Source organism: Alosa alosa, chromosome 18, assembly GCF_017589495.1.
Source record: "Alosa alosa isolate M-15738 ecotype Scorff River chromosome 18, AALO_Geno_1.1, whole genome shotgun sequence".
NCBI classification, from domain to species: Eukaryota; Metazoa; Chordata; class Actinopteri; order Clupeiformes; family Clupeidae; genus Alosa; species Alosa alosa.
Window position 1 is genome coordinate 1,322,501 of NC_063206.1, and position 12,672 is coordinate 1,335,172.

The following is a 12,672-nucleotide window of genomic DNA, read 5'->3' on the forward strand; positions in this document are numbered from 1 at the left end:
CGTTATCGTCAAAATCACGAAAAATATCGAGATATATTTTTTGTCCATATCGCCCACCCCTAACACCACACACACACACACACACACACACACACACACACACACACACACACACACACACACTTACTTCTCCAGGCAGCTGGTGAGCTGGTTGGCCAGGTCGTGGTTGTTGTGAGAGTTCTCCAGCTGGTGGATCAGGATGTCAAACTGCCCCCGAAGCTGCAGGAGGACATCAGACACACACACATTAGTGGGACACCCTCAACACACACACACACACACACACCGAAGCTGCAGGAGGACATCAGACACACACACATTAGTGGGACACCCTCAACATGCAGACAGACTCACACACACACACAGTGTGCAACACGGTAAATGAATCACACAAACAGACACCCACGCACACACACAAAACCAGGAGAGAAATAAAGATGTGAGAGCCGTGATGGTGATTCCAAGTGACCACTAATGATATTTTGGGATGATTTTCAGAAACATTCTTTTCCCCACCGCAGGGCCACACCATAAACAATGTCTGGACACCAGTAATGCACAGTTCCCCTTTAGAATCGTGCAGACAGACCACACACACACGCGCGCACACGCACACACACACACACACTGCAATGAAACTAGATCATGAGCTGTTGTGCTGTCTAGGGTGGGCAGGTAGGTAGCAGACCTGACTAATCGATCATGACAGATCTGGAGTGAAGACCTCAGTGCATTACACTGCCCAATGCCTGAGTTGCAGCATAAACACTAATGTGCTGTGTAGTGTAGTGTAGTGTAGCGTGCGTGTGTAGTGTGTGTGTGTGTGTGTGTGACTGACCCAGTAGAGTTGCTGTAGCTGGTTCTGCAGTCCCTCGGCCTTGAGTTGCTCCACCAGGTCGATCTGCTCTCTCAGCCACACCTCACGAGAGCGCAGGTACTCCAGGTGACGACTGATGCAGGTGTGCAGCTGACACTTCACCTGGGAGGGAGGGAGGAGAGAGAGAGATGAGAAAACACACACACACACACACAGATCACACACACACACACACACACACACACACAGATCACACACACACACACACACACACAGATCACACACACACACACACACACACACAGCAGACTACTTGACCCTGATTGATTTCAGTCTGAGCAGGTTATTAATGTCTTAGTTACAAAGAACACACACACACTTAGAAAAACAATCCCTACATTTAATGCCTGAAGCAACCTTTCTTCAAAGCTGCTTTTACCCGTTACCTGTTGAGACTGTGTGTGTCCTGACACAGATAAAGTGTGTGTGTGTTTCTCCGGCTAGTCCTTGGCTTGCAGAGAAGGTTAAGGGCAGAGTAGTGTCCAGCAGACGGATGACCTGCTCTCTGAGTCCTCACATCTCTGTGTGTCTATATATCCCGGAGAGGACATCTCCACCCTTCTATCTCCACACCCACTGGCCCACAACCACCCACAGCAATAATAATTATAAACTCTGCCAAGGTCAACAGCAGCCCCCCCCAAACACACACACTGCTGTGGGCATGTCACATAAAGGGCGTGGGATAGTAATGGGCACGCACGCACGCACACACACACACACTGTGGGCATCTCACATAAAGGGTGTGGGATGATAATGGGCGCGCACACACACACACACCGACCGCTGTGGGCATGTCACATAAAGGGTGTGGGGTGGTAATGGGCACCTGTTGCGCACCACGAGAGTGTCTCATCATGCTTTAGGTTTGGGCTGAAAAGCTGCTATTGTTCTCCCATAAAGATGGGGAGATTAGGCAAAGAGCTACTGTAAAACACACACACACACAATAAAGCGCTCTGAATAGACGCGGCGTCAGCGTGGTTTATCACTCACGTTTGGTGTAAAACTGAGACTTCAAAATAACCCTCAACTCACAAATGGTAAACTATAGAGCATTACATACTCCGACATACTTTGCCCTGGAACAACACCAACATAAACCTGCATGTGCTGACACAGGCCACACACACCTTCTTAGTGGGTGGTGTGTGTGTGTGGAAATATGTTTTCAAGTGTGTATGTGAGACATGACAGAAGTGTGTGTGTGTACACTTGGGCAGGTTATGTCTGACTAAAGCCTAAGCCTTAACAACAACAGCTAGATGTGTTACCTTTCCTCTTTGGTGTGTGTGTGTGTGTGTGTGTGTGTGTGTGTGTGTGTTCACCTCTCTGGAGTTGTCCCGGAGCTGAGTATGTGTGTGTGTGTGTGTGTGTGTGTGTGTCTACCTCTCTGGAGTTGTCCCAGAGCTGAGCTGAGTGTGTGTGTGTGTGTGCGTACGTGTGTACCTCTCTGGAGTTGTCCCAGAGCTGAGCTGAGTGTGTGTGTGTGTGTGTGTGTACCTCTCTGGAGTTGTCCCAGAGCTGAGCTGAGTGTGAGAGTGTGTGTGTGTGTGTGTGTGTGTACCTCTCTGGAGTTGTCCCGGAGCTGAGTCTCAGCCTTCATGACTCCAGCTATTGCCTCCTCCAGCTGGGCACGAGCCTGTGTACACTGCTTCAGTGCACTCTTCTCCCTCTCCTCACCAGGCATCCTACACACACGCACACGCGCACGAACACGCACACACACACACGTACAGCGAGAGAAAGATCCAGTGAGATATTGCACAGAATCATTTAAATACCACATTTTACAGCAACCAAAGCTCCAGGACTAAATTCAGTGTGTGTGTGTGTGTTTGTGTGACTGTGTTCACGTGCTACCACTGTATTTGGAATTTTCAAAACAACCCAAATCTTTCTCTCCAAACTTCTTCTTTTAGAAGCACAAAGGAGGCGAGGGTTCTTTCTGTCAGAATGGGGACTTTTATTCTGTTCTATTCATCTTCTGGAACTTTCCATAGAGCAGGTGGCAGTTTAGCGCATGTGGCCTCCGGCCTCAGCCCTTTTGGCCAACAGAGGGCTCGTCTTTCCCGTCAAGGAAACTCATGAACGGAGGGAGATTTGGCGCCTCAAGCCAGCAGCTGTATTTCACTTCCTTTTCCTGTGAAACACGCAAAGCCTCTCCGCTGCACTTTCATAGAGACAGGGCAAGAGCACCGACTCCAGAACAGCCCCGAGCCAACGAGCGAGCGAGCGAGTGAGAGAGAGAGAGACTTTATTCATCCCAATTGAAATTTTAGATTTCAGTTTCAGGTTCCTGCTCTGTTATTTAGCAGCCATCATCAACAAGGTCAGAGGACGATGAATGCAGCTGCGCTCTGGCGTGCGAGTGTGAGTGCCTGCCAGAGTTTCAGAGGCGCACGCACACACACACACACACACACCATAAATATCACACGCTCCCAGCACGTTCCTGTTACAGCAGCAGCCACATCCGCACAGGAGACAGATTTCCACGAAGGCAACTATACCCAGCTGAGGGGGAATTTAGAGATCAGGCCAGTCATACCTCTCCACTCACATGCCAACCCTGGGGTTGCCCTTCTGTCTGTGCACACACACACACACGCACGCACACAGAGGCTAAGAGCTGGCAGCATAACTGGCTGGCTCCTGTACTCTGCAGCATACAGCTGATTAGAGCGGATTGTTCGGTCCAGCTGATCGGGTTCTGTTGCTGGACTGTGGTTCTGATTTGTTTTGTGTGTTTGCAACTCATTCTGACCACAAAAGCCCTGAATATCACTAACAAACAACACACACACACCCCCTAAATACTCATCGTCCGTCATAGTGAGGTCTGAGGCTCTGCAACATAAAACTTTTGTCCACTGGGGAACACTGAGGTCACACACACAGGTCCGGTGGGGAGTACTGATGTTAGTGGCCTCGCTGTGCACAATAACCACTTGTGTTCCTGTCAGGTATGCGGCAATGCTCTCTGAAGTGATCACTCTGACCAGACACTGAGCCCAGAATCCTCCCATGACAAAACACACACACACACACACACACACACACACACACAGCCACGTCTGAGCCCTTTTCATCCTGAAACACAGGACGGCTAAACCGTGAGTTTGCTCAATACCCGACATTAGCTTTGGTGTGAATATTCAAAATGCTATGAGAACATAAACCCAACATATTCCCAACGCTATGAGAACATAGACCCAACATATTCCCAACGCTATGAGAAAATAAACCCAACATATTCCCAACGCTATGAGAACATAAACCCAACGCTATGAGAACATAGACCCACACCGATTAGCAGATGGGGACAGGGTTCACAGTGCACAGCGTGTACTTATGAGGCAAACTTTGCCCCAAAGATTACTGCTGACACAGTCCAACTGGACTGTACAAAGGATCAGATGTCCAGTCGGAGGCCCCCAGGGGGAAATAATCAGTCCAGTCGTGGCCCTCCCTTACACAGGACAATGGGGCGCATATGAGAACAACCTGCACAGGTTTCTCTAAAACTGCTACCACTTAGTTATAGCCTTCACATATATACTGTATTTTCATTTTATTATTGAGTAAAATAAAATGAAACACAAAGAACAACACATAGGGAAAACGACCACTATATACCTTGGAATGGATTAACAGTAATATAGGCTGAATCTTGGATTATCAGTAATATAGGCTGAATCTTTCTGACTGAAAATCTTTCAGTACAGTTTGCACAACAAACAAACCCTTGCAGAATCATTTCCCAACCAACAGCTGAGGAAGTTAAGGGCACTTGCCCTTTTTACTTGAGCAATCAATAGTTCAGGTTATAATAACGCAAAGGTCAGTTGAAGACCCTCAGGTGTTATGTGGACATGTTCTTAGGCCGTATATGCAACCAAAAGCAGACAGAAAATGTTTGAAGTATGGCTCCCAACCTAAATGGCAAACATACGACCAGTGGGGTATACTACGAAGCACGTTAAACATATCTAGGCTATGTAGACATATCGAGGCTTGACAAAGCCTTGACTCAGGGGTATACGTTAAGTGATACTAAGATAGCAGTTATGTGATATATTTGTCAAACTAGGCTTTCAGCTCAGATCTGTGTGCGTTCTCGGTGTTGGGATGACGTTGGCCAATCGTGAAACTTGGAGACGCACAAGACCGTCTATATTAAAAAAAATTACTTCCGCGTTTTTTGTGTCTAACCTATAACATCAAATAAATCAATTGTCATCAGTTGTTGTATGGTATGCACGTCCATAGTGGGATATTTGCACGCACAGCCCTATTAAAGCGCATTCGAGATCCACAATGTTAGTAGAGGCGGAGCTCCACCTGTAAGATACTAAAACAGATCCACTTTCGTGTCACAGCATACCCTGGCTTTGAGCGCAACATACCTCGCTAACCCACTAATCGAGATTCGTGGTATACCCTACAGCACTGAAGCTGTTACGGTTGATACGACTTATCATGGAAGATAAGTCCTGCCGGAGCAGGCTGCTTTTGGCGATACCGGCCACTGGGCTTGGAAACTAGATCTGTCAAAATTCAATTAAGCCAAAATAGACGACTTGTAAAAAAGACGACTTGTACAATAAGGGGAAGCTTCCCTCAGTAGATCCCTAATCGAGCAAAATTCCACACTACTTTCTTTCCTGACCTTGAAAGTACAGTTATGTTCAGAAAACAAAACCCATGGTGCATTACTGACAAAACATAAAAGATACAAAGCAAACATTCTCTTCATACGTGCAACAGTATTTGAAGAGTTTGCAGGTAAGAGAAAACAACTGCATACTCTTAGCTGCAGCACCTTTGTTGAAATGCTACCACCAACTAGCTAGTTAGCTCAAGTCCCCTGACAAACTCAGCCGGTCGAGTTCTTTCAGAATAACCAGGTAATTATGGTTTGAAAATGAAGGATTGACTCGCGTTACTGCCATCAATACTTTTGTGTATGTAAGAATGTCACTATATGAATGTTTGAACTACTGTCCTTGAATGCGGTATTTTGTTAGCATAGCTCTCCCTGCTGTTGTGCAAGCCCAGCTGATAAAATGGTGGACATGACACTAACTTGCTAGCTACAAACAGCACTTTTGACGGGGAATAAAAGTGTGTATTTTGTCCTACCTCGTCTTGTTGTAAGTATCTAAGTTCAGAGAATACTGTGCGTCCTGTTGGGTAGGCTTCCTCTTCATAAAACACAGAGCATTAGATGTTTGCTTTCATGATTTTATCTATCGACAACCCTCGGCTGACTGCAACGTCATCAGCAGTGACGCAGCCCAGCCGCCTCCACCATCGCTATCGCATTCCGCACGTACACACCATATGCGGGAGGTGGGGCCGCTGCGGGGGAATCTGCGAAGGACCGGCTGGGTAGCACTCTTACCAAGAAGAGCGGCTGTCTTTCCAATTAAAACAGGCTCAGACAATTTCTTCAATACCGCTACCAAGTTCCTTTCTCTGCGATAGCTATTATTTAGACTATCACAATGGCTTTTTCGTGCTGAGCTGACTACTGAATGTGTGCCATCTGAAATAGATCTGATCAGTTCGCAGAGATGGACAGCTACCTGGTCAAATGATTCAACCAATAATAGACAGTGACGCCTATTATTGAGACATTGCAAACCACCACTGTGTTATAACACACGATATACAACCTTTAAAGAGCAGATAGCCAACGTCATTTTGCTCATCCACAGCACAGGACAACTTGTCCTAAATGTGTTGATGCTGGCACATACTTCCCCCATCACTGACACATGTGTGGGTTACTAACATACATCAACCAGCAACTACTCAGCTGAGTAAATGGATCTGTGCACATTTCACTAGAAAACCTAATCCAGGGCCAACATAGTAAACCATTAAGCTGTATGAATCAAATGCCACCAACAAGAGACACATATAGTTGGCCTGTATGTGGAATAATGCCTTAATGTCAAAGTAAGTGTGCAAATACAACTGGTACTTTAAGCACTAGTTCAAGGAGTTTAACAATTCATGCTGGTTTCGAGCAATGGATGTTCTATCGTACAGTTTAGTCCTACATGGCACTGTAAACAATTAAGTCACATCCATCTAACTACTTGCATCTGCACAATAGCGCCACAGAAATGACATCTAGATAATGTCTCTGACCTCAGAGACAAGTGGACCTTCACAGAAACGCTACATTTGGAAACAAATTAATCAAAATGTGTTAATGAGCCATTGAATACACTTCACCACTGTTAACACGCAGTAAGTTCGTATGTCGTTAATCCCCCTCGCATACGTAGAACTTGCTAGGTTGGTTTAACGTTTGCTAAGAAACTTTGGCCAGAAAGAGCTTGCCAGGCAGTAACAAACATCAGAAGTATCTTTTGAGGCCAGTCAATGGTTTACATTGTAACATCTCTACACCATCTTCTAATTTAGCTAACGTTAGCTATGAGCTAGCTTATTAGCAAGGTAGTCTTAGTTAAATAATGTTACTTCAACCAATAAAACAGTAAATGATAACACTAATTTCTTAGTTACTCAACAACTTTGTTCACTTACCTAGACCCCTTGGGTGACAGCTTGGATTTAGATGTCATCAGGTTTTTGGAGTTCAAAAGTACAGCAGCTACCGGCAGATTTCCCCGGCGCGTTCGATGTCAAGCATGGAACGCCACTGGAAAAATGCACGCAATGGAAATACGTCATGACGTTACTTCCCTTTCAAAGGACACGCCCACGAACATATTTGTGGCAGATAGGCTCTAAATCTCTGAATTCACTATTAATGCTGCCACCTTGTGGATGAAAGAAGCAGCGGCCTGATGAAAACGGGGCCCTCAAGGAAGCCTAACTAGAAAGCAATCATAAATCATCAGCTTGAATCCTCATCATTAGAAAAAGCCATACCGTGAACCCTAGTATTTCGCATATTCAAATAGAATAAAACAGAATAATTCATTAACATTTGACATGGCAGGGTATAGCTGTATTAACATAGTTGATGTCATAGTAGCTGTTTTAATCAGAAGCTTCATTCATTTTTTTCACTGATGTTGGTAGGCCACAGGCAGCCTTTTCTTTAGGCATTCCATAGTTTGTCAAAATGAATTCAAACTTTGAACAAATAAAAAATAGCTGTTGCATGACCAAGGTTTATAATTACAATGGAGAATAGTTCTGGGTGTTTAGTTTATTGCATGTGTTATTATATATACGTTCTTGAATTTCCCCTTGGGGATCAATAAAGTATCTATCTATCTATCTATCTATCTATCTATCTACATGATGACCCTACACTGTGCCAGAGTTGAGTGTTGTGATAAAAATGCTCTCATTATTAACACTGTGAAAACAGAGGAAATCATCCTTGGAAAACCTCCTCCTAGATTCACAATTCAGAAATCAATCAAGTAACAGCCTATAAATATTTGGGTGTCATGATCGACAAAAATCTCTCATGGAACCCTAACATAGAATTTATCTGCAAAAAGATACAACAGCGCGCTTATTTTCTCCGTAGCTTGAGATCCTTTGGAGCTAGAAGCCAAATCATTTCTTTGTTTTTTTACATCAGTTATTCAGAGAACAGCATGGCTGAGTAGCCTATCAGTTAAAAATAAAACAAAATAATCAAATAAAAATGTGTTCAAAGATTATCAGACTACCTGTACCATACTCCTTTCAGGCTGTCCAGAAACTTTTCCACTGACTCCTCACATGTTTTACACAAAGAATATCAACTTCTGCCTTCTAACAGATGCCTTTAAATTCCTCCTTTTAATCGCAACAGACTTAAAAACTATTTTATACATCAATCTATCCTATTGTTAAACCAACCAAATTAAAATGCAGTGCAATATTTATTCAGGGTTACAAGTCTTTATGACTGTTTTTGTGTATGTTCATGTCACTTTCTCTTGTGATACATGTATGCTTGGTCTTCTTTCTTGTGTAAATCAGCACCCACCACAACATGGCAGGACTAAAATGACATCATTGGTCAGATGGGGGTAATCTAATGTTTTTAACACATCACACACACACACCTTCTGTGTTTTGTGGTAAAATTATCATTTTATTCTTTAATGTAAAATAAGAACATTTAGTATTGGAACCAAGGCCAGAGGCAGACACATTGTTGCAAAGTGCATTCTGTTCCAGTGAGAGGTACATTCGAAAAGTGTACGTTCAAAAACTCATCTTATAAAAAAACGTTCAAAATAACTCATCTTATAAAACTTTACTTGTTTAATTTGTGCATTAGTTTGAATCCTACTCATCATGTTGATTATTTCATCATATATGATATTTTAGTTGTTTTGCACAAACAAACACACAAACAAAAAAATACAACTATAGCATCCATTTGTGTCATTATTGGGTCCAGAAATTTGCCTGAGGAAAGATCACATGCAAGGGTGCTCTGAGTGTCTGTATTTTTTAAACGAAATGCCTCTTTATTAGGGATGTTTCATACCATCCCACCAAATAATTTCTTTCCCTAATTTCCATTGTGTATCAAAATGTCAATTTCTATCAATCACTGTCCCATGCCGACCATACCTGCAAAGACAAACATTTCAAGCATTTCATCTGATGTTCAGCAGAGCCTGTTTCTCTGAGTGTGTGTGTGTTCAGCAGAGCCTGTTTCTGTGTGTGTGTTCAGCAGAGCCTGTTTCTGTGTGTGTGTGTTCAGCAGAGCCTGTTTCTGTGTGTGTGTGTTCAGCAGAGCCTGTTTCTGTGTGTGTGTGTTCAGCAGAGCCTGTTTCTGTGTGTGTGTGTGTGTGTTCAGCAGAGCCTGTTTCTGTGTGTTCATCAGTGCCTGTTTCTCTGAGTGCGTGTTTGTTCAGCAGAGCCTGATTCTGTGTGTGTGTGTGTGTGTGTGTGTGTTCATCAGAGCCCGTTTCTCTGAATGTGTGTGTGTGTGTTCAGCAGAGCCTGTTTCTGTGTGTGTGTTCAGCAGAGCCTGTTTCTGAATTGGGAGTAAGAGATAATCTTGAGAGGGAAGTCAACTCAGGTCCTGCCTCAAATGTGTCATCCTTGGGTTTGGTGGTGCCAGCTAGTCCAGACTGCTATCTGCGAGGGTCAAAGGGTTGACAGGAGACTGCAATGTATGATGGATGCCAGCTAGTCCAGGCTGCTGTCTGCGAGGGTCAACGGTCACAGGAGACTGCAATGTATGATGGCTGCTTTCTCAAGGTTGATATCCTGAGCCAACAAATAAGGTTGAAGTACAACCTGCTGGTACAGCTTCAGGAAGACTCTGTTGAATTTTGTTTTGAAGATTTGTCTCCGTCTTCTCCAGGGCTTCTTGTAGTAATAATACCTTGGTCTCCATTTTCAATTTGTGTTCATAGATCAACACATCTAGCTGGCCCAGCACGTGCGCTCTCTGCTGTAGCTCCTGCTGGTGGTCCCTCAGCACGGCGTCCATGTTGACAACATCATGGTTCCTCTGCTCCAGCTCACTCTGGCATTCCCGGAGCTCAGTGGAGAGCTTCTCCATATCAGCCTGATGCTGTTGAGAGGCGAGCCGTGTGCACTGGAGGGCGTTGCGCAACTCTTGAAGATGCTGCAGCGTGCTGGCAAGATCAGCCCTCAACACCTGCAACTGCTCCTCCAGGACCTCGATGCTTTGTGCCGAGTTACGCTCACTCAACTCACTGCGCTGCAGCTCCTCCTGCAGCTGAATCACAGCTTCACTTTTCTTCTTTAGCTGGCAATGCGTCTGCTGCAGCTCCTCCTCCAGCTGGCAGAGCTGAGAGGCTTTAGAGCTGCTGTCCTTCCTTAGCTGGAGCAGCTCCAGCTCCATGTCAGCGAGTTCACCCCGACACTTGACCATCTCAGTCCTCAGCTCCGTGATGGAGCGAGAGAGATGTGCTGCCTGGCGACTGGCCTCCTTCTCCTCGTTGTGTCTCTCTTTCTGCTCGCAGTCCAACTCTTTACGCAGCTCCGCCACCTCGTTGCTTTTCACTTGTAACTTTTTCAGAAATTCCTGATTGGCTTCCTGAATTCTCTGGCGGCAAAGGACTAGCTCTTCCTGGCATGAGCTGAGCTCGGCCTGCAGGCTCTTCCCCTTAGCAGCCGACTCTAAAACCCTTTCTTTGCACTGCTGTAGCGCCGCCTCATTCTGTTGCTCTTTGTCCAGGCCGCTCTGTGTGAGCTGGTCCAGAGACTCCTGCAAAAGGCTGGCCACACGCTGAGCCTCCTCTCGCTCTCTCTGTCTCAGGCTTATAGTTTGCTCCAGCATCTTGATCTCCTTCTGCTTTCCCTCCAGTGAACACTGCAGCATGTCTATCTTGTCCATGTGTTCCTTCCTCACTTCAGCGTGAAGTTTCTGGATGTTCTCAAGGGCTTGTTTAAACTCCCTCTGTTTATGGTCAAGGACAGTCTTGCACCGTTTCATTTCATTATTCTGATCCTGAAGCTGCTGCTCTAACTGGCAGTTCCTCATCGTCGCTTGGGAGTAAGCCGAGCTCTTCTCCAACAGCTGTTTCCGTAGAGTCACCAGACACGATTTCATCTTCTTCAGCTCTGTTTCTAAGGCTGCGCTCTGCGAGGCTCTGTCCAATAACTGAGCATGGAGGTTCTGGTAGTGGTTAGCCCGTTGGGCAAGCGTAGTCTCCATGGAACTCAACTGCTTCTGTGCTGACTCCAGTTGTTCATGGAGTTCTCTCTGCTGTTCCGCCTGCTGAGTTCTCTCTTGAGTCAAGCGCTGCAGCACAGACAGCAGTTGCTGGTAGCGCTCCCCTGTTTTTAAACGGACTTGGTCGCTGGTTAGACCTGGGGGAGAGATGATGAGGCAGGGGTTTGCACAAAGGCCTTTGTCTGTTCCTTCTCTCAGATGTAAAAGATGGAGAATTTCTTCCAGGCTGCGGAGCTCCAGAACTTTCTGATGAATTTCCCTCTGCTGCTCAGCCAGATGTCTCTCCTGGCTGGCAATGACTTGGTTCAAATGCTGTTGTTCCTTCTTAAAGCCTCGCAGCTCTTCCTGCTGTTGATTTAGCTCCATCTTCATCTTGTGCATTTCCAGTTCAGCGTCCCGTAGCTGGCTCTGGAGCAAACTGCATTCCGTTTTCTGTGCTTCAGCACCCTCACATCTCTCCTTCAGATGACGGATCGTTTGATGCGTTTCACCTTTTTCGCTCTCCAGCTCAGCACACCTTTTCTCCAATTCGGCTCTCTCTTGGTCACACACTATTAAGGTCTGTTTCAGCCTATTCTCACTCTTGATGACCTTTGTCAACTTTTCACTAACTTCATGCTTGTAGTTTTTAAAAGTGATGGATAGCTTTTCTGCATTGCTCAGAGCCAGGTTCCTCTGCTGCTCAGCCCGTTTAGTTTGACTGGATTTAATGGCCAATTCAGATCTCAGTGTCTTCAGTTGCTGCTCCAGTTGTACTAACCCGCTGCTGTAAACTGGAATATGTCCGCACTGCTGTGTTTTTTGCAGGTGATCCAACTCTGTTTCCATCATTGGAGTTTGTTCCTTCATAGTAGGCTCAAACCATCATTGCAGTCAGGCACACAAGCCTTCACATTAGTTGACCCGGTGGCTTTCCGTCGACCGACCGCGTCCTCAAAGACTGAAATTCACGAAGTTATGTAGCCTACAATACCAACGTTTCTGTCAAGTCGATGAGCTTGCTGAGAAAATCGCGTAGATTCACATTAGAGTGAGTTTTTTCATAACGGTAACTTCTACAAATTTAATGGACCAACAGTAACTAGCGTTAGGCTACTCACTGACACCTGTGGTACGCGACAGCGTTGTTTACCAACCGCCAAC

The 12,672-nt window shown here is 45.4% G+C and overlaps 2 protein-coding genes across 2 annotated transcripts in view; both read right to left on the reverse strand.

Annotated features, from left to right (window-relative positions):
- Nucleotides 1–7,560, reverse strand: part of ncoa4 (nuclear receptor coactivator 4) — a 14,325-nt gene extending 6,765 nt beyond the window's left edge. The window contains 4 exon segments of the mRNA XM_048269222.1: nt 128–219; nt 839–979; nt 2,446–2,569; nt 7,443–7,560. Coding sequence (XP_048125179.1) covers nt 128–219; nt 839–979; nt 2,446–2,569; nt 7,443–7,480 — 395 coding nt within the window. The 5' untranslated portion in view covers nt 7,481–7,560.
- A 2,038-nt stretch (nt 7,561–9,598) lies between these two features.
- Nucleotides 9,599–12,661, reverse strand: LOC125311496 (coiled-coil domain-containing protein 18-like). Its single transcript, XM_048269614.1, has one exon. It carries the CDS (start codon nt 12,376–12,378, stop codon nt 10,078–10,080), a length of 2,301 nt encoding a protein of 766 aa, XP_048125571.1. The 5' UTR covers nt 12,379–12,661; the 3' UTR covers nt 9,599–10,077.
- Between the last annotated feature and the right edge of the window lie 11 nt (nt 12,662–12,672).